Consider the following 20,209-nt stretch of genomic DNA (forward strand, 5'->3'; position numbering starts at 1 on the left):
CTTCTAAAAAGTCTAACGTTTCTTTTCTTGTCCATTAATATTGTACAGCATGTATTGTATGTTCATTTCATTTTACAGTATGATGGAGGAACACATCCTTACGATTAGCTTCTTATCCTTGCCTCCCGCTTGTACATCACATCACATCACTAGTCGCTAACTGCACATGTCTCTGTCGGTCAGCGGTTACCCCCACAACCAAAACCGAAGACTTTTCCCCTTCCTCCTAGGCCTACATACGCTATACTAGTCAGTGATGATGTTCTTCTGTACAGGACTAACTAGTAAGTAGGAGACAGCACATATGCGCCACCGATTGTACTTCGTAAACAGAAACATGAAAAAAATATGTTAAAAAAGGTCAAACCAAACCCCGCTTGGTTCAAAAGCGTTTTCAGTGGAAATTATACAAATACTACAACAACAAAAATAAAGTTTGCTATTTTAATAAAGGAATGCTAAAATGCCCAGCAAATGCTAGAGGCGCTCGTACACAGGCTAGACATTAGAGAATCCCTTCCGTAGCGTAGGTACTAAAAACTAACAATGTATGTTGTTTTGTCATCCCTATAAAGTGGTGCTTTTCACCGAGATGACTTTGTACTGCTGGATGATCATTCATGCCCTAACAAACATTCCGTCCTACTTTATGTAGCGTGTGGTGTTCTCCTGCGTTCGGAGAAGAAGTATAGGCGCCTCAGACGTTCCTAACGTTAAATAAAACCACCCCCAGCGAGGTGGAAGGGTTGATGTTGGCTGTTGGCTGCATTCGTTGGCTGCAAGCGTTGATCGCCAACGTATCAACACCCGAAGGCAACAAAGGCCACTACTTAATACTAAACCGTTTTCTCCTTTCTCTATTCCTTTAGCTCCAAGTTGAATACTGCACTGGCATTTTTTTCTTCTCCTGATTGTTCACATGTTTTCACACACGACACATACAAAATTTTATTCATCAAAATAGGATTCTTCTTCCGGGCTTTATGGGCGAAGGGAAAAGCTATAACAAAATGGATCGTTTGCCACTGTAAAACGATTGTACTCATTGTTATCAGGTAGTGATCGTTCCATGTATTCTGCTGTGTGTCTTAATCCGACGACAGAGCAATTTACGATCGTATGGGTTTTTGGGTCGAGCTTGATTAATTAGCCAAATTGTAATACATTTCGATTGAAAACGTAATCACTTGGCTAATCTTGCGATCGCTCGTTATTTTACTACAGGAACCGGCATGCAATAACAGAATCAGTTTTGATCGCTTATGCAGACAGATTGGACTTCGCGGCGGATTTTCCATTCGCTTCGGTTACTTTTCGTTGTTTTTTAAGACGATCGAAGCAGGCTGATTGGCAGTGTTCAATAGAATGACTTTGATGGAGAAATTATTGTATGCCTTCAAATGGATCGATTGTATCAAGAAACAACAAAGCGTGCAAGAATGCAAAGAAATCCAAAAGTCCAAATTGTGTGGCGATCAGGGCATGCACACATGTTCGTTTAATGATTGGGCATGATTGAGGGAGAATACTGGCTTGCACATCCTAACTCAACACTATTTGAAAATAAATTAGCCGCCACCTGCATCGGTTTTAAGAAAATGCAGAGGGGCTAACAGTCTCGTTACATCATTCGCGTGGTGCCTCGATTGGAAGGGACTGTCAAAAAATCAGAATCCGAACCTAGTGTTTCAAACAGTAGAGAAGCAATGGAAAACCGTGATAATTGTTGGCGGAGTGTGAATTGAGAAATACGTACATATAAATAATTTAATTCCTCTTATCCTTACCGTACCAGATTGTTCGTATTTGCTCTTCCCCAACACTGTACATAACCCTATTTGCTTTAACGCAAACAAAAACCTGCCAGCGAACAACAGCCACCGCTGCTAACCCTCTAAGCTAAGCGTGTTACCATGGGCATTTTTCGGCGATGGTTACTTTGTGACTGTTGCTGCTGCTGCTGTTGTTTCTGTTGTTGTAGCAATTGCTGGTGTTGCTGCGCTGTGAGCTGCACCTGTGCTGACCGCTGGAATCCTTGTTGCTGAAAGCTAAAGGTAGTGGTACCAGATCCAGCCATGCTGTTGACGGTGCCGTTGCTATTGATGATCGTGATACCTTTACTGGTAACTGTACTTTGAAGAGTAACCGGGGAACCCGACGTTGGAGATGATGCCGCCATGCTCATCGTCATCGGTTGTCGGTTCGATAGTACGCTCACCACACCACCATTACCACTGACGATGGGTTTGAGGTTGGGTGAAATCCTATAATTGACATCAAGGCGTGCTCGCTTCGCAGGTTGCTGCTCTTGCTGTTGATGCTGTTGCTGCTGCTGCTGCTGTTGTCGGAGGTTCTGCGAGATGATTTGCGTTTGGCGTATGATCGGACGTTGTTGGTGCAATCGGTGAACAACCTGTGGTTGCTGTGTTTGCTGTTGCTGTTGCTGGGATTGGTTGATGTAGAGCGATTCATCTTCGTCTTCCAGTGTGAGCAGATCCTGTGGTGTCAGCTCTACCGCGAGAGAACCGTCCTTCGAGTCAACGTTTATGTTATCGTAGAAATCCGGAACCTAAAAGAGAAAGCCCACAGTAAGTAACCATTCTACTATTCTCCACGCCCACACACTCCTCTCTTAGCGCACTTACCTCGAGATCGAAATCGATCGATTCACCCGTCTCTTCGTCACCATCGATCAACGATTCGGGTGTGTTGATGATGAAGCTTTCCGCGTCGACATCAATGATAGGTTGCGGTGGTGGCATAATCTCCACAACATCATCATCCTCTTCCTCCTCATCCTCTTCATCCACTTCCTCTTCGTCGTGCTCCTCATCCTCGGGATCAGCCACATCTTCGTCGGCCTCTTCCTCGGCATCCACATCGGATGGACCACCATCGCTCTCCAGATCTTCCTCGGGATCCAGATCATCGTGGTTCACCGAACCGTGCTTCATTTCACCCCGCTCGAGCGATTCCAGGTGTTCCGGGTGTACCATCGCCCGACGGATAGCGAGTGGATCCTTGCGCGACCACTTCTGTACCTCATCGTCCATCTTGTTGATCTTTGCCGGATTCATCGCCCAAAGGCAACCCTTCCGTTGGCCACCGTTCGTAGCCGGCTTCTCAATCTTCTCGAAGCACTTGTTCAGCGACAGATTGTGGCGTACCGAGTTCTTCCACCCGCTCGGTGCCGTCTTGAAGTACGGAAAGTGTAGACACATGAAGCTGTAGATCTCTGACACGGGCAGTGAACCGGACCTCGAATTCTTCAGTGCCATCGCAATCAGGCAGGAATAGGAGTACGCCGGTTTCGGGAACTCGCTTTCGATCCCCAATCCATGCGATCCCTTGTGCTTTGTCTTTGTTGTTGGTACCATTGGGGAGTTGGGTGAAGCCATTCCGTTGCTCACAACGTTACCAGACATTGGTTTACCGGCACCGGTTGCACCTTGTTGCTGTGCGGCGATCAAGCTTTGGTTGAACATTTTCGGACTGGCGCTGCCGTTACGATTAGCGTGCATTTGGGGGCTGGCCGACCGTTTCAGTGCTCCAACCGTACCCATTGCGGAGATCTTTTGAACGTTCTTCAAAGCCTTGAACTGCATAGTGTTCCCAAACGTAAGCCCACCAATGCCGGCTGCCAGTTTGATGGTGTTACCCTTACCCAATCCCACACCCAATCCCGTTACTCCAGTGTTGGACCCGGTAGAGGAGGATGAGTTGTGTCGCTTCTCGCTGCCACCATGGCCGTTCTGCTGTTGGTACTCTGTCTTGATTGTGGGCACGCCAGTACGCACGACAATCTTTTCCTCCTTCAGCATCATCTGCATCGACAGATCCTTGCGCACATTGTCCACCGGGGAGGACATTCTACTCGTCACCATCATCATCTGACTGTCGTCTCCACACTCCCCACTGGCGCCGCCGTTAGTAGTGTTTAACCGGGTGATTTGCGTTTGGTTGGACACTTTCTTCGCTTCCTGCATCAACATCATCGGCACCTTGAGCGTGCTGGGCGAGAAGGTCAGATGGCTCTTGCGTTCCTTCGGGCTGGGTAGCGTCGGATCGCGTCCCGTGTCCCGGACGGCCATGTTGAGATTGATGGTTTGCGTTTGTTTCGGCGACTTGAGCAGAGACTGGGCGGCCACCAGTGCGTTCATCGAGGAGGAACTCAACAGCGAACTATCGTCGGAGGCCGATGACAGTGAGATGCTGGACGCAGAGACGGGCATCACGTAGTTGGGGTTCGCACAGGTTCCCATATCTGCGTATATATCGCTGGGCGGTGTCGCCGTGAGGCCACTCCTGAAGAAGCTGTCACCGTCGACCGAATTAGAGTCGAGATCGAGCGGGGGCAGCTCGGCGAAGCGCATCAGTGAAACGAACTCATTCGGTCCACCAACGACCGTCGCTACCTCCGATTTGATGTCGATGTCGAGCATGTCCTGCATCGAATCGGTGATGTAAAGGTCCGACATCGGTGTGTTTGACATCTGCAGGGAAGGAACGGAAGGAAAACGATCGTGAATGATTGGTTCTGAGAAAAACGTAGCTATACTCTTGCTGAAATCGCTATACTCTTGCTGTAAATATTGAGTCCACTCTGGGAAATGCTTCATAACATTTCATGAATATAAAGGATTACTTTTAGAAGTAATTTGATTACAAGAGAGCAAAGATTCGTTCTGACAAATTTTAAAACTAACAAAGCTACCGAGATGAATTTCTTTGCAACATAGAGATAAAGAAAATCACCACGGCTTGCTAAGCTTCACACATTTTAAAACTTATCCCCGCCATATTTTGAAAATGGTTTACAAATTCTGTTCATAAGTGGTAGATAATAAAGCCCACTTTTTATGTAATTGTATCAATCACAATTTTCCAGGTGTTTTAAAAAGGAGGAAGTAGGAGGTTACAAATCATAAAATTGCTCGTCACCAAAGAGACTGGAAACCACGTGTCCATCGGATTTAATTTTAAAAAGAATCACTTCAACCGCTCACCAACCGATACCGATTAGCCAAGGCACCTCGTGGAACCGAAGCGGTACAACATATTGCGCTCTTACTTGGACACAACGTTCCGCGCATCGAACGGAGCATAACAAATAGCATACAACACCCCTCGAGATTTTGACGATTCGATGAAAACGTGAGAAGCACGATTTCATCGCATCGCACACAGCACGCCATGGCACACATGGCTTCCTTGCGAGCCGCGTAGAACGCAAACAAAGAACACTGCTCCGCACGGCTCTGGGGTTCGTTCGGAAAGCGAAAAGTACAGTTCCGTCCAAGAGAGAGCGGAGCAAAACGTAACATCGAGCGATGCTGGAAGGGCCTGCTGCTGGAAAAGGGGCCCGGGTGCGCGCGCTGGAAACATACAACATCGAGCATAAAATAAAGGTTCTAAAACAGAGGGGAGCGTCGTTCTTGTGAGCGAGACAGCTAGCTCTCGCAGACCGCTGCACGAACGACAGAGAGAGTGAGAGAGCGAATGGTGCCTTCCTGCTGCTACGGGGCAACCCTCCAGAAACAGGAGAAGTCCTGGCGGTGGTGCGCAGCTGCCGGAACGAGATAGGGCACACCGCACCGCACCACACCCCAGCCCTCTGACCAACATGATGGAGAGGAAAAGGGAAACAACAAAGCGAAGAGGCGAACGCCGGGCGGCAGCAAAGCCGGCTGGGTCCGCATCGTCGGTTCCCTTCGCCTTTTCCCCTTCTCTTCCCTTCGTCTCCTCTCCGCTCCCCTCTGCTCCCTTCCTTCGTCGCATCAACAACAGCAGCATGAGAAACAACTTCTCTCCTCGGGAAAGTACAGTCGCGCCAAAAGTGAGCGCGCGAGCGCGGAACACTGGTGCGCTCTTTTCAGCGTTCAAAAGTGGCCGGTTACCGGTTGCCGGTTGTGCTTACAGCATACCTCGACCACCGTTAACCCCCCATCCGCCAACTCCGGTGCTGATGGGGAGAACTGTCTCTTCTTTTTCTTCTTCTTTCATGCTGACTGCCCCCCAAAGAGGGGAGAACCGAGTCCGATTGATCATCATTTGATGACGATGACGATGATATCGTCACGAGCCGCCGCGTTGCTCTTCGGATTCCATGCTCCACAACACGCTCTCTCTATCTCTCCCTGTGGTTGGCTCTGGCCGGCTAGCTGACCGGCCGGGTTGAACTGTTCCAAATTGGAAATTAAGGGGTTTGTGGGTGGCGCGCTGTCCACCAAGGGGGTTATAAAGCGCGGAGAATGGGGTGCCGTAGCAACCATCATCGCCCGCTCTTTGTTTAATGACATCAAATTGAACCGACCACAACGGAGACGAAGACGACAGCGAATGCCATCGAATCGTGACTGAGCTGCGGTTTCCAGCGCAAAGACCATCCCCCGTTTGTTTCTTTCTCCCTGATCCAGCAATCATCTCCACTACATGCCGCGCTCGCTCAGAGTCAGCGATGATCAGCGGTTGACGACGACAACAACGAGCGAGATGACATCACAACGCCGCGACGAAAGAAATCCCCGTGAAGGGGTTGTGTTTGCGCGCGCATGCAACAAAACAAAGTAACAACACAACACAACAACGCAACCATTCGCATGCTATTTGTGTGGTGGTGACGGTGATGATGACGATGATGATGATAAGCATCACCCCAAGCACAAAAAATTGCATCCCCGTAACATCCATCTTCGATGGACTTTTTTGGCGCGAAAAGCAACCTCTGACTTGGTCTTCCCTCGGGGTTGCCATCACCACGTCGCGGAGAGCAGCCGCAGGGTTGCTTAGTCGTGTAGTGCGGCGTATGCCTGCCTGCTCGGATCGAAACCACGACTAACCGGTTTGTCATTGGCGCGAAACGAGACGCGATTTGTCTGACTACTGCGCTCGACGATCGCGTGTTTGACGTTTAGTCTTGTTGTTGTTGTCGCGATCACGCACCGGCTGTGTGTCGGCTCGGAGATGTCGCTTGATTGGTAGTAGTGATCGCGCTCGCGAAGAAAGGCATTTCTTTTTTTGGCGCCAAAAAATTGTAGCTCTCGGAATATGTTGGAACATTCTACACGAGACTGTATTTTATAACAGAATTATGTAATGCCATTCCTTCGCATCTTTTAAAAAATCCAGTTAACGGAAATTCAAAATTCAACGTTCAATACACCTCCGCTGCACCAGCACCACAGTACCAAGAGGAACGTGAAACGTGAAACTTGAACATGAGCCCCTCTGGGGATCTGGTTTACGTGGTTTACGTAATGCGTCTGCTGTTACTTCTCTCCCACCCTATCTTGACCAGCAGCAGATCAATTTTCGTGGATCAATTTACCATTTTTTGGGGCAGAAACCATGGCCGGCCGGCCACCGGCGATCCTTTAAATGCTGCTACCTCCCTTCTGGTCCGAATATGGCTCTCCAGTCGCCGCCAGTTGGCGGTTCTGGTTGGTTCAACTTTCTCTTCCAACAGTAGTGTTGTGTCCAATTCCAGTCACCTGGTTTCAGGGATCAATTTGGATTGTTTTCTTTTTGCACCCTTTTTGTTTCCATCTTTACTCCACGAGAAACGGGACAGATACCATCCATTCGCATGTCGCATAAGCGCGCTAAAATATTTTCGCGCCAAAAAATTGTGCCAGCGAAGGAGACACAGATACCAACCAATACGTGCACCTTGTCACCCGCCTCTCCCCCCCCGCCCTCGTCCACCCCCTGCCTTGTCTGAAACCTGAATCTCGAACGTCGAAACATCAATTTCGCATGTTTACGATGGAGGAGCCTTGCTGGGCGACACACAGAGAGCGAGAGCGAGAGACGAAGAGAGAACAGATTGTTACGAGAGTGTCTCCTCGCCAGTCAGCTGCTCCCCTTCCCTCGAATTGTCAACAGATAACAGGCTGCTGCTGCTGCTGCTCCTGATAATTCGGTCTGATGAGTAACCAACTGTTCGCTCGCTTCTCCACAACATTCCCCTTTGCTCTGCGCGCGAGAAAGTGCGCCACCGGGAACGACGAAAAAGCGCGCCAAAAGTTCGTCACCAGCTAGGCCAGTGATGTGGGGCGGGGTCATTACCATCGCCACGATCTGTCGTCGTCAACTAACGGGACAACAACTACAAACTCATACAAACGTACTGTGGCGCGATCACGCACCCACATTGCGCTTGGGACACATGAGACGATGTGTGGCGGCGAGAAAAGGAGTTGAGCTGAGTTGAGCTGTGGCCAATCTGAGACGAAAAGGGTTCCACGAATTCCCTCTCATCATTTTGATGACTAGCACTAAACGACACTTCTTCTGCTGAGACCAGACCAGACTCAGCCAGCAGCAGTCTTCCTCCAATCACTCCACAAACGAAGCAGCAGCAACTAAACATCGGGATCATGTGCTGTGTGTGATGGGGCCGCGAAGCGAGAAGGGTAACGCGCAACAAATCGATTTCGATAAGAGGAACCACTTCACCGTCGAGAACGAGAGGTGGGAGTTGCTTTTACACAAATAGCACCACCGGAAGCGTTATGCTGCCAGACACGCCAACTAACCAACCAACCAACCAACCAGATGATCCACTAAAGGGATGAGGAATGACTTGACTTGGCGGAGTGTTTGTGTGAGTGTGTTTGGAAAATCTAATTATAATTTTAACTCAATAAAAACAAAACCTCACACAAGCGACTCCAGAGCATATGAGGCCGACGAGAGGAGCGCCAAAGATGGAGAGGATTTAGAGCGACACTTCCTTCCGTTTGTGGTGCTGTGTGGTTCTTCTTTTCCCTCATCGATCGATTGATCATGCGTCTCTCGGTCCGCAAAGTTTTTGTGGTAGTTCTGAAGAGCACCGAATGGAACTGGACTGCCTGGGAGAGAGATGCCATGGTGGTAGAATGAAGCAAGATCATACGACACCGATGAGACACCATCTCTTCCCGCCAATAATCACTTTCTCAGCGAAAGAATCAAGTCCTTTGTTTGCGTTCACAAGATCAGGCCACATACAAGATTGGCTCGATCGAAGCATCATTGCTGGTTGTGGGCCATCTCTGGACTCCCCCAATCCTACACATCGATCGTACAAGTAATGCTGGCTCTTCGAGGGAGTGCGACACAACACTTGCCTTCTACTCTCCATATACCAATTGTATGTGAAACGCCGTCTGCACTTCCAACCGGAACACACATAAAACACTGCGTCCTCAGCGCGACAGAAGAACCTGCCGCAGCACTTTCGAGGCGGCAGATGTCTTTCAGGTCGCTCGCGCGAACGTGCCCTTCTTCCTTCGTCGGCGATCGTCATCAGCACCCGTCGTTCCGGCAAGTGCGGACGACACGTGCGCGCTACAACAAAATAGGGGGGTCGTCGATCGTCGTCGAAAGCAGGAACAGGGAATTCCGTCACCATAAGGCGAGCTCGGTGCGTTCGCGGTTGGATAAAACGGATCCTTCTTTCCCCCTTTGGCCACCAGCAGGCCCGTGCGGTCGCGTCCTCTATTCGGGACGTCCCGATATTAACATCTGGTTCCTTTCTAGTTCTTCCCTTTTTCGCCGGATCTCTCGTCCGTACCGGTGGCCGAATTAAATGTTAAAACCAGCAACAACAACAACAACAACACCTTCCGGGATACAGAGCTGTCGGTGAAAGTGTGAAGTGGGGAGCTAGCTGGTTGACAACAGATGCAGACATTCAGCGAGAGAGTCGGCGATCCTCGGCTGCTAGTAGGAGTAGGTAATTAGTGTTTTTCCTTTTCCAACCAGCGAGCAACAACATTACGGTATACGACAACACGAAGCGTACCATGGTTCGTTACCTCTTGACACGCTTGTTGTTCGCGAGCGCCGTCAAGATCAACGAACGAACGAACGACGTATTCTTGGTGGGAACCAAAAAGGTGGTGGGAATGTTGAGAAAATCATCAAACCATGGCGCGGCGCGAGAATTCTGTGCGAGTCTCTCCCACAAATACAATCCCCTAGCATGCAAACACTCCCTTCTTTACTTCTGACCAGTGTTGCGTTCAGGTGTAAGGGAATGAGGAATTGATTCTTTGCCTTTTTTGCAGTCACTTGTTCAGAAGACCGTCTGAAGTTTTCATGCGAAAGAAACTTCCGTAATAACTTCCGAAATCCTATCTTCGCGCAAACAGTGATCTTCTGAGTTATTTATTCTGAGTTACTGAATGTTCTCTGTGTCGTCATCAACGATCGTGATGTGATCTTACACCGACCGAAGATCGCGTTTTAATCTCTTTCAGATGGACTCTCTTCGGAATCCACATTTTTACTTGAATTCAGACTATCATAGAATAGATTAGTCCCTTAACACTAGACAGCATAGCAATGATCCCTGCATTCTGCGAGGGAAGAAGGTAATTTGCAAAGGAAAACAGACCTAAATCTACGAGAAGAGATCGATTTTTGCAACTATTATATGGAATTTTCGGCTTCTAAGGCAATCTTTTAACCAATTCTAACTCACATTTTTCAGTTTCTCTTTTTATGAGCACCCAGTTCTTGTCTTCTATTGTTTAACCTCATCTTACTTATAGTTTTTTTTTTACTAATCCAACTTTGTAGCTCTTCCAAAGTAAACATTTGCCCTTGATTGCAAACTGATTCCATCACATAGAAAATTTAACCGTAGTCTCCCGTAATGCACAAACCAAACACTTTTAGTTCTCGGGTACGAAAATGTCTATTAAACATCCTATTTCTCTCATCACACTCGTCTCAAATCGCTATCCCTTCCGCAGCTCAGATGCATGATACAGCACGTAGCAGTGCAATTAATATAATTCAAACCGGAACACTGATAGTGTCTGGACCTATCACTCCCTATCTTTCTCTCTGTCTCGCGCACATCCTATCGCTCCTTCGACGAGGACTCTCCCCCCCAGAGCATCGAATATTCATTCCAACAAATCCCCAACCATGCGCCTCCACACAGGCCGGCCGGTCATGCACGTGATTTACATCCTTCGTTGGCTCGCAAGCACGGACACACCGAAGGGTGAGAAAATCGGAAAAATGGATCGTACCTGCTTGCCTGCTTACTTGCGACCTCCACAGAGAGAGAAAGATAGAGAGAAAGACACCGTCGACAGTGTCGAGCGGAGCGGATGAATTTATTTAGCGCCACTTCCTCCGGCATTCCAGCGTTCGGAGTCCGCAGGATCAACATCTCACCGTAGTAGCCTGAGTTTTCCCGCCCTTGCCTAGTGTGATTTCCGGTGTTTTGCTTTACCATTTCATAACAGCGAAAGGGTCACCCTACTGGACATCCATTGGGTGATGATGATGTGCGCATGATCGGGATTGGTTTTATTTTTTCTATTTGACTTTTCCCTCGCAAAAAACACGCTCACTAACCCCGCTCTCTCTCTCTTTCTCTCTGACGCTCTTTTGATTAGGAAATTGGAAAAACAAATTAGATAGCAATTTGGCGCGCTGGCGGTCCTTGCATTGCCGGGATGCCAGGAGCGCACACATCAACCGCGCACACCGATGGAGGCGCACACACAGCAATGTGCCGGGAACCCCGGTGTTTGATGAGCAGCACTCTCTCATTCTCTCCAGGTTCTATCGAGCCACGACACTGTCAGTTACCAACCCCCGATAAAGGTCCGGTATGCTCTCCCGGTGTTTGAAGCTTAAAATATTCCCACCGCAATGGACGACGTCCGTTTATCGCGCTGAGAAGCTAAGAAAGGTTATGACCGCTACTCGATAGAACACTCTCCCCGTAGCCAGTAGCTGAAGCGTTCTTTTAGACGACAATTTCATCAGATTAGCGCCTCCGAACGGCCGACTACCACGTCACCTTCAAGCGGTTTTTTCGATGGGGCGAAAAACAACCGATGGTCACCGACCTCTCACTCCGTTGGGGGGGTTTTTTGACGCCACCAGTGCGCACAATCCGCCGACAGACACTTGAAGGCAAATGGAGAAAAACGCGGGAAAACATTACGCGGAGATGCGCGCGTGTGTCGGTGTGCCGCTCGCTCACGTTGCTGTTCGGCGATCGATAAACCAACTCCGAGACACGCGGACCGAACACCGGCGAACCTTGCCCTTGTCCCTATCGTTGGCCGAGTGTGTGTTTGTTTAACCGCGAAAGCATCGGTCTAAGGATCGCAGGAAGTATTTCAAACGACATGCAAACGACGAGGATCCTGGATGAGCCCCGGCCAACCATTCTCGGAGCCCGGAGAGGTGCTTTTGTGTGGCTATGTCTGTGTATGTGTACGTTTCCGTCTATGTATTTTTACTTCCGGAAAGCACCAGGCGCTCAGGAGCAGCCGGTCTCTTCCGGTTGGAGTATTTTCACAACACAAAACGTTCTCGTCGTCGTTGCGCGTTGCTCTCTCGCTATCTCTGTTTTTGTTTTCTTTTTTTTATGGCTTTTGAGGGGGGAAAGGGAATACTCCACAGCATAAGAGACGGGATCGCCTTGTCCTTTTTTTGGGGCGAACTCTCCCTCGCAGGTTGGAAGCCGGTCTGCCTGTCTGCCTCTCTTGTGCGCATGCTCACTGCGTCACCATTTTCTCGGATTTCCTTCTCGATATCCTTCACCACCCGTGCTTCACGATAGCATAAGGATTCACGATAGCATAAGGTTCCTTAAACAGTTCTATGGCCACGGTTCAGGAGGGTGAAAGAGATGAAGCAGAAGCTTATCGAGCGCTGGAAAAGTGGCTGAAAATTTAAACAATCCTCGGGCGGGCTCTCTACGCTTCTGGCACACTCTTGGCGACGAGTGTCTTGGTTGTCGCTACTAAACCAGGACCTTCTCCTCCTGGTAGCCTGGTAGGTCAGTGAAGGACGAATTCTTTTTGGAATTTCATACAAACACAGAGAGCGATAGAGAGAAAGAGCGCAGAACCGTATTGTACAGTGAGTGGTATCGAGCAAAGGAATACTCTACAGCTCTACGCTCATCATCATAATGACAAAGCAAGGATCTACCACTGCAGCAGCCACATCATCGTGATCACGGTGGGCCAAAAGGTAGAACATACCATCGGACACGGAGAGACGAGTTGGAAAAGGATATTCGACGGTTCCTGTCCCCATTTCTCAACAACCGCCTCTCAAGAAGTCATAAAACCATAAAACACAGGCCACCGGCAATAAAGGTGTGAAAAACATGACCAACGAAAGGGACCAACCGGAGAGATAAGCAGAAAAGATGGCAAGACAAAAGAGGCCAATTCGTTTTGGCACCTCAATCTTGGGCAGCATCCGGCGAAAGAGGCAACACAGCAGGTAACACGAGGTTCGGAGGATCGTCATCATCAACCGCAACCCACCAATAGAGGGCGTTACCTGCGATCGCATCGCATTAGATCGAATATCGCTTCGGGTACTGCGAGATCCGCCAACGCACAGTTCGCATTCAGGGGGTACGACCGCACGTACCAAACAACAAAGAAAAGGATGACGATCAGCAACAGCATCATCACCGACGATCACACCATATGCGCGCGTCGAGAGTTGAGGGAGCTAGCATTTAAGCACCCTCAAGCGAGCCCGCCAAAAGCAGTCCAAGAAGGTCCCAACAAAACACCAACGGGGAGGAGGAATTGGGGGCGAGCTGTTGTCGTTGGTCCAGCGCAGACTAAACCGGTTCCACCGCCCATCTCCGGGTGGTGCTAGAGAGAACGCGGGCGCGCGCGTTTTCCATTCCTCCGTTCCATCGAGGCATCGAAATCGTTCTGTGCTCGTTGCGTCGCTCTCTCTGTGTCGGCTGACGGGCTCAGACCGAAGCACCAGAGCTGAAGTAGCGCGCCAAGAACTGGACAACACAACAGCAGCAGCAGCATGATCGTTCTTTTTCCTTTCCGTCATGATCTTCGGCATTGGCATCTTGCCAGAATGGCCAGCGGAGCGGAGAGTTGCCGAAGAGATGAGATGGACAGAAGCGGACAGAAGAAGGAAAACATTTCACACGGAGTGACCACAAGAGAAGCTGAGGTCCAGGATCAGAGGGCACAAGGAATGAAAAGAACCAACATGGGCCCTTCGTTCGTGCTTGCTCTCCTTCACTCCACCAGCTTCATCATCATCATCATCTTCATCAAGCCATTGCATCTTGGTTCTCGTAAGATCACCGCCCGTAAGACCTCGGTCACCATACCGGAGGGGCACGATCGAGTCTCGCTCGCTCTCTCTTTCAACCGATCAACAGCATCTTGCATCTTCTTCTACGGGTTCTTTGCTTTGTCCGGAGAACTTGATAGCAAGCATATGCTGGTTGTAGCATCATCTCGGCCCATTCCGGGATGCCTGAACTGCCAGCCAGCGAGGACCAAGGGGATACAGAGAGCGGTTCGTGGTGAGGAGTCCGCGGGATGTTTTATGTTTCTCTTCCCGCCTTTACCTTTGCCACGGTACCGATCTTTCGTCTCTTTTCTCTTTGGTTCTGACGCCTCCTTCCTCCTTCACATCCCAACACACTTTACGTTCCCGCAGTCGTTCTCTCCGTTTTCTGTTTTGTTATTTTGCTCAGTTCCACCCCCCTCCACCCTTTGGGTACAGACGCATCGGAAAGCATCTTCTTCGTTCGCTCCCTGCTACCTCGCGCTGCTGCTCCAAACGTAAACGGAGTGGCCGGCCTCCACACGAAAAGCGAGCAGACGACCGAGCGAGCCAATTCACATTTGGCACAAATGGCAGAACATACGACGCACGGGCACACACATCTTCCCCGTTCGAGACACACAAAGAGCACCCATTTGCGCGGGATCGGGGATCCGTCGACGACGACGATGATGATTCCCGCGCGAAGAAGAGAGTTGAATGTTTTTATGTGCTCGAAAAACAACATAAAACAAAACAGAACAAAACCCCATGGAAAAAGATAATAGCAACAACAAAAAATGGTAATAATGCTGATCACTGACTGAAAAACACCGGATGATCATTACCGGAGTGATCAGCAATGAGATCATTCCTAGTGAATCCGCGTGAGAGAGAATGTTAAAAAAATGTTTTTTTGGGGGGAATTTTTTAAACTTCGAGAAAGGCTAGGAAAGGAAATTGCTGCTCTGGATTGTGGCAGCCTTTGGTTGATTGATCAGTTTTATTAATTTTAACGAATGTCTAAGGAGTTTCCGTTTTTTTACTGTTTGGCATCCTCCTACCACAGTTTGAGAAACAAAAGATAAACAAATCATTCATGACCCGGTGTGGTGCAAAGGACAATAGCAAAAGGAGGCTAGCATCTCTTCACCTTAGCCTTCATGGTGGCCAAATTTAGCCAAACTAAACCTTTACACTGAGTTCTATCACTAAGTAAAACATCTTAAGCTGAACCGAAAACGGAGAAGTAATTAAAAAACTGCTCAACGCGATTAAAAAGGTGAAACACCCTTGGCTGCTGGATGGTTTAAATTGACCAACGGCTAGAACGTGGTTCCTGCCGAAACAAAGAAAAAAACGTGTATGCAAATGTAGGGAGAGAGTCGAGAAGAAGAGCCGCGTAGGTCGTGAAGATCACATAAACTCTTCCCTTAAAGATAAAATCTTAGAATCCACGGCTGAGAGAGTCGCCGGTGAGCGGAAGTTGCTGAACCGAAAACTCTATTCTGACTTTGCGACGACCGACACCGGGGTTGGCGAGACGATCTGGTCAATGATCGAATGGCAAAAAGCGCCCCAAAAAGGCCTAGAGGCCGGCAAGACAATCACAATAGCCACAACCACCAGCGAGCCACCGAGGAATGGAGCAGAAAACATGCTAGGCAACGGTTCCGCATAGATCGCCCGTGGACTTGAACTTGGCGCGTTTTAAACAGAGAGTGACCATAAGAAGACCCACACACTGGCGAGGCTGGCTGAAATGGGAGGTGATTGTACTGTGGCTCTCGGTTTTTTTTTTTGAGTCCAGTCGTTCCAGTCGTTCTCCCTCGCTGACCGTTTAGCATAAGAATTCTATTAATAAAAAGAGAATCGTTTGAGCTTCTCGTGGTTGTACCTGAGACGGTGTAGGGATGTGTACGATTGTAAATTATCATCATAAGACCTCCTAGTGCTCACTACCCTTCGCGAGGATTCTATGGACGAAGATGTCACGCGCAGGATGATGGTTAAGCGCCAGAGGCGCCTGGAACGCTTTTATGATCCACCATTCTTGCCAAATGATATTCCCCTTCGGCAAAATTCCCTTGAACGACGAGTCATTTGCATCTTCCGAGCATTAAATCACTTTCTTTGCATAAATCTATCCTCCACTTCCACTTCTATCTGTCATCCGTTTGCAGGACGGACTTTCACTTTTACAACCGACAACCCCCGATTGATCTCGATCTCCGTACCCCGATCGATGGTCGTCCATGTGTTCTGGGTTCGCGATCTCTTTCCCATCATAAAGGGAGGGTGGACAATATGCAAAAATATAATGTTTAAAAACCTTTTTTCGATCTGTTTTTCGTGTCGGCTCTACGCTGTGTGTGTCCTTCGTCCCCCTTGTCCGCCTTTTGGCCATCGTCCCGGACGAAAAGCGAGAGAGAGAGAGATAGGGAGGAAACCAAAACGATAACCGGGACGAACCGGAGTTCCCTTCTGCCCGAGGATTTCTGTCCCGGGGAAGCCATTTATTACCGGTTCCCTCCGCTCCGGGGTTGCGTGCGGTGCGAGAACTGACCTTAGTGAAGTGATTTCCTAATTCCAGGCCATAAAATCACACACAGGCACAGGCACACGCACATTCTCATGGCTATGTGGCCGCTCTGTGCTGGGATGGGAATGAACGAGGGATTTAAAAAATAAAAACATTTACCTCTCTCTATCCCCTCGGTTCGGTTCGCCTCACACAGGGAGGAAGGTTTCTCCCGGTGCGGCACCAGCGACCTTTCGGACTGGAATGTCGCCTTTACCTGAGACCGGGAGAGCGGGAAACACCCAGGATACCTCACGGAGGGTTAGGTGGCTGGGACATCCTGGGGTAAAAGGACAATATTGTCTCGGATTTTTCCATATATTTTTTTTGTTTTTTTTCGGTTTCTTTTAGGCAGAGAGATCAGTGAACGAAGCAGCACACTAACTCACTTAACCGATCGTCGTTTGTCGTGGTCGTGTTGTCGTCATTCACCAAAACGGAGCCATTGCACCCTTTCACGGATTGAAGCGTCGTTGCTTCCTGTTATTCCTGTTCTAGGACATCCGCTATGACCCACATTGAGAGCCTTTTAACGCTCTCTACCTTGAAGTAGAGATGATCAAGGTATTTCCGTCCGTTAAGTCCTTCGTGTACACGGTTTGTTAGGTGACCTACTTATAGTGGTCCATCCGATGGTCTACTGGTATCACTTATCAACTGTGCAATCAGTGAAACAGGAGAGAAAGGGGAACTTAAATGTTTGAAACTCAAACCAAAGACAAACCCAACCAGAGAGTGGGAGAAGGCTCTCTACTCCATCAAATTATGCGGATCGACAAGGTCGTCCTTGAAGCACATCCTTGGCGATCGCAGACACGGCACGATCACTGGCTACCGAACCCATAGCTTAATAGGATACGGAGCAGGCGACGGTTGTCCTTGTATGCTGCTGCTGCTGCTGCTACCGAGGAAGCAGGGAAGAGAGCATCGAGCTCGTTGCCAAGTTACATCCCCAAGGCACCAGCTACTCGACTGAACTACACAATGAAGACTAGTGCGGGAAGAGAACAATTACATTGATTGTTGTCGGCGTTCAGCCACGGGACTGTTGGTCGTTCGACGTTCGTCGTCGTCGATCTGCGATCCACATTCTTTCGCAACATACGTGATGCCTCAACCACCACCAGCGCGACAGCAAAAAAAAAAAACAAGCGACGAGAACTACTCTTTCTCTTCTTTTTTATCCTTCCGGTCCTGACTTTAGTTGGATCGCTTGCCGGCAGAATTTAAAGCACCTTCCACGGACAACGGGGTACAGCAGGCAGGCAGGCAGACAGGCAGGAAAGGAACGCGAAAAGGCCGCTAGCAACCACCACCATCATCACCATTCATCGATTATCTCGCGTGGTCGGCCGGCCGCCCGTGGGACCGGGAGATGAGATCGTTTCTGCTTCTTCTTGTGCTCTTCTTTCCCTCCCTTGACTTACTATTTGTGCGCGAAATTACACGCGACTTATGGGACCCTTTGGGAGGGGACACACCACGCGGTCTAATTATGTTTTCGATGGTGAAGGGAGCGGCAGCAGCAGCAGCATCTCAACATCTTGTACCACGTGCACGGCGATGACGCTTCGTGGCGCACATACGCAAGCATGTGTGAGGCACAACAATGTGTAGACAAAGCACGCACACGGTCAGCAAGGTACCGGCAAGCGCGCGGCACCGCGAAAGACCGGCGTTTTGGCCTTGAACTTTGCCAGCATGCGTTGCTCCGTCCATCGTTCGTTCGTTCGTTTTGCTCTCTTCCGGCCCCCCATTCAAATGGGCTGCCGGGCAACGATGGATATCATCACACCGTCATCATCGTTCCGCGTGTCGTCTAGTGGTTGCTAAGCAAAACACAGCACACTTTGCTGGTTTCATTGTGGTTGTGCTATGCTGCGCGGATGCTTGGAACGATTTTGTGCAATCCTCTTGTGAATAAGGGAAGGGAGCGAAGGGAAAGCGCAATCGAAGCATAAACATGCAACCGTCCTCGTTCCACTCGTCACAAAACGCATTTGCGATTGGTTGTGCACTCGACATCGTCATGAAACCTGCCGCGGGGGAGTGAGTGGCGAGGGGACCGGCATTCGACCGGCACCGAGGACCGGTTGCCATGGTAATGACAACACCACCAGTCCCCCCCCTCATTCTGTTTCGAGCAAGGTGTGCGCGCACAGCACCGGTACCGGAAAGCATAGCACAACATCTCCTCTGCTGTTCTATTCGTTGGGGACAAAAGAAATTGGGGGCTGTTTGTGGTGGCTGGATGGAATTTGATTCGCACTTCGCGGTTCGTAGAGTAGTAGATCACATACACAACACACACAGGACACACTTACGTTATATTTGTTTAACAGAATATCGTGAAATCCGGTGGTACTGATGTCGTCGAGTTCGTACATCTTGGCTGCCGTTCGCTGCGCTGTTTCCGTGCGGCGGCGAGGGGAGCGGTGGTCCGGGTTGTGGTGCGCGATCTCAGCGGATTCGCGTATCTCCTTCCAGCCCGGATGCGGCGCGCGCGCTTATTTTGTTATTTTCACTGTTGCTGGAGAGAGCGAGCGAGCGGACTGCCGTCGAGCGATAAGCGCGGGGAGGAGGAGCGCGCGGAGCACAAAAATGTGATTCGCGCGATGATGATGATGATGATGATGATCAACCGTTACTTTTCAATTTTTGCTAATCGCAACACTCCTGCTGCTGCTGTGCACACTTGATTCCGCGAACACATTTGGCCAGACGGCATTTACGGTGGCGGATTAATTCATGAATCCGCGGGTCTCCTCTGCACTTCCGGCGAGATTACACACGGCGAATAATTGATGAAAACAAACCGCGCTGCACCGACATGAGGAACGGCGCCACACACAAAATCACTGGAAATCACTCTACACTCACGGGGACCTCGGGATAATATTCCGGTGGCACGATGACGATAGATGAAAAGGCGAGCAAAATAAGGGACCCGAGAGCGAGATGTCCTGCGCGGTTTAACGTTACCGTCGTCGTCGTGTGAATGGCGCGAGAGGAAAAAAGGCGGGAGCAAAACACCGTGCGTCGGTTTAAGGGAGCCGTCTACTGTACATTTGCCAAGTCGGTTTTTACTAAATTTACAAATCCATCTGCTCCGAGCGAAGTCGGAGATAGTTCGTCAAATACCTCCAGAGAGTGTGCATTTCCGAATGGAATGGCTTTTAAGTGCCGAAAATGTATTGTTTCATTAAAGAACAGAAGGAAATCGCGACATAAAACGGTTGTTACGAGTACGGTGCAGTGTGACTATGGAATTTGTAATTTTGACGCCCAAAGTCCTTGACTAGCCCAGTGTTCGATTGCATGTGTGTTGGTGAAGGTTTCACTGTACATGGTCAATTTCACGCACACCGAAATAATCGTTTAGCCACCGCGTGTACGTACACGAATGAAAAAATCGTCAAGCCGTAACACGAAGCGTAAACTCAGAGTGTAAAGCCGGGGATACATGAAGCGTAAACTCAAGCGTAAATATAAAATTCATTTACACTTGAACATGTTTACCTGACCGGAATGAGACGTGTAATCCGAATTACACTGAACTTT

General features: G+C 49.3%; 1 protein-coding gene across 1 annotated transcript; it reads right to left on the reverse strand.

Moving 5' to 3' along the window:
* Positions 1 to 551: 551 nt before the first annotated feature.
* LOC126569530 (uncharacterized) lies at positions 552 to 19,620 on the reverse strand. The gene is made up of 3 exons (XM_050226687.1): positions 18,973 to 19,620; positions 2,646 to 4,493; positions 552 to 2,569 (listed from the first exon to the last, which is right to left on the reverse strand). The coding sequence occupies exons 1-3, from the start codon at positions 19,033 to 19,035 to the stop codon at positions 1,895 to 1,897; spliced, it is 2,586 nt and encodes an 861-aa protein (XP_050082644.1). The 5' UTR covers positions 19,036 to 19,620; the 3' UTR covers positions 552 to 1,894.
* Positions 19,621 to 20,209: the final 589 nt, after the last annotated feature.

This window comes from Anopheles aquasalis, chromosome 2, assembly GCF_943734665.1.
Source record: "Anopheles aquasalis chromosome 2, idAnoAquaMG_Q_19, whole genome shotgun sequence".
In the NCBI taxonomy this organism is placed as follows: domain Eukaryota; kingdom Metazoa; phylum Arthropoda; class Insecta; order Diptera; family Culicidae; genus Anopheles; species Anopheles aquasalis.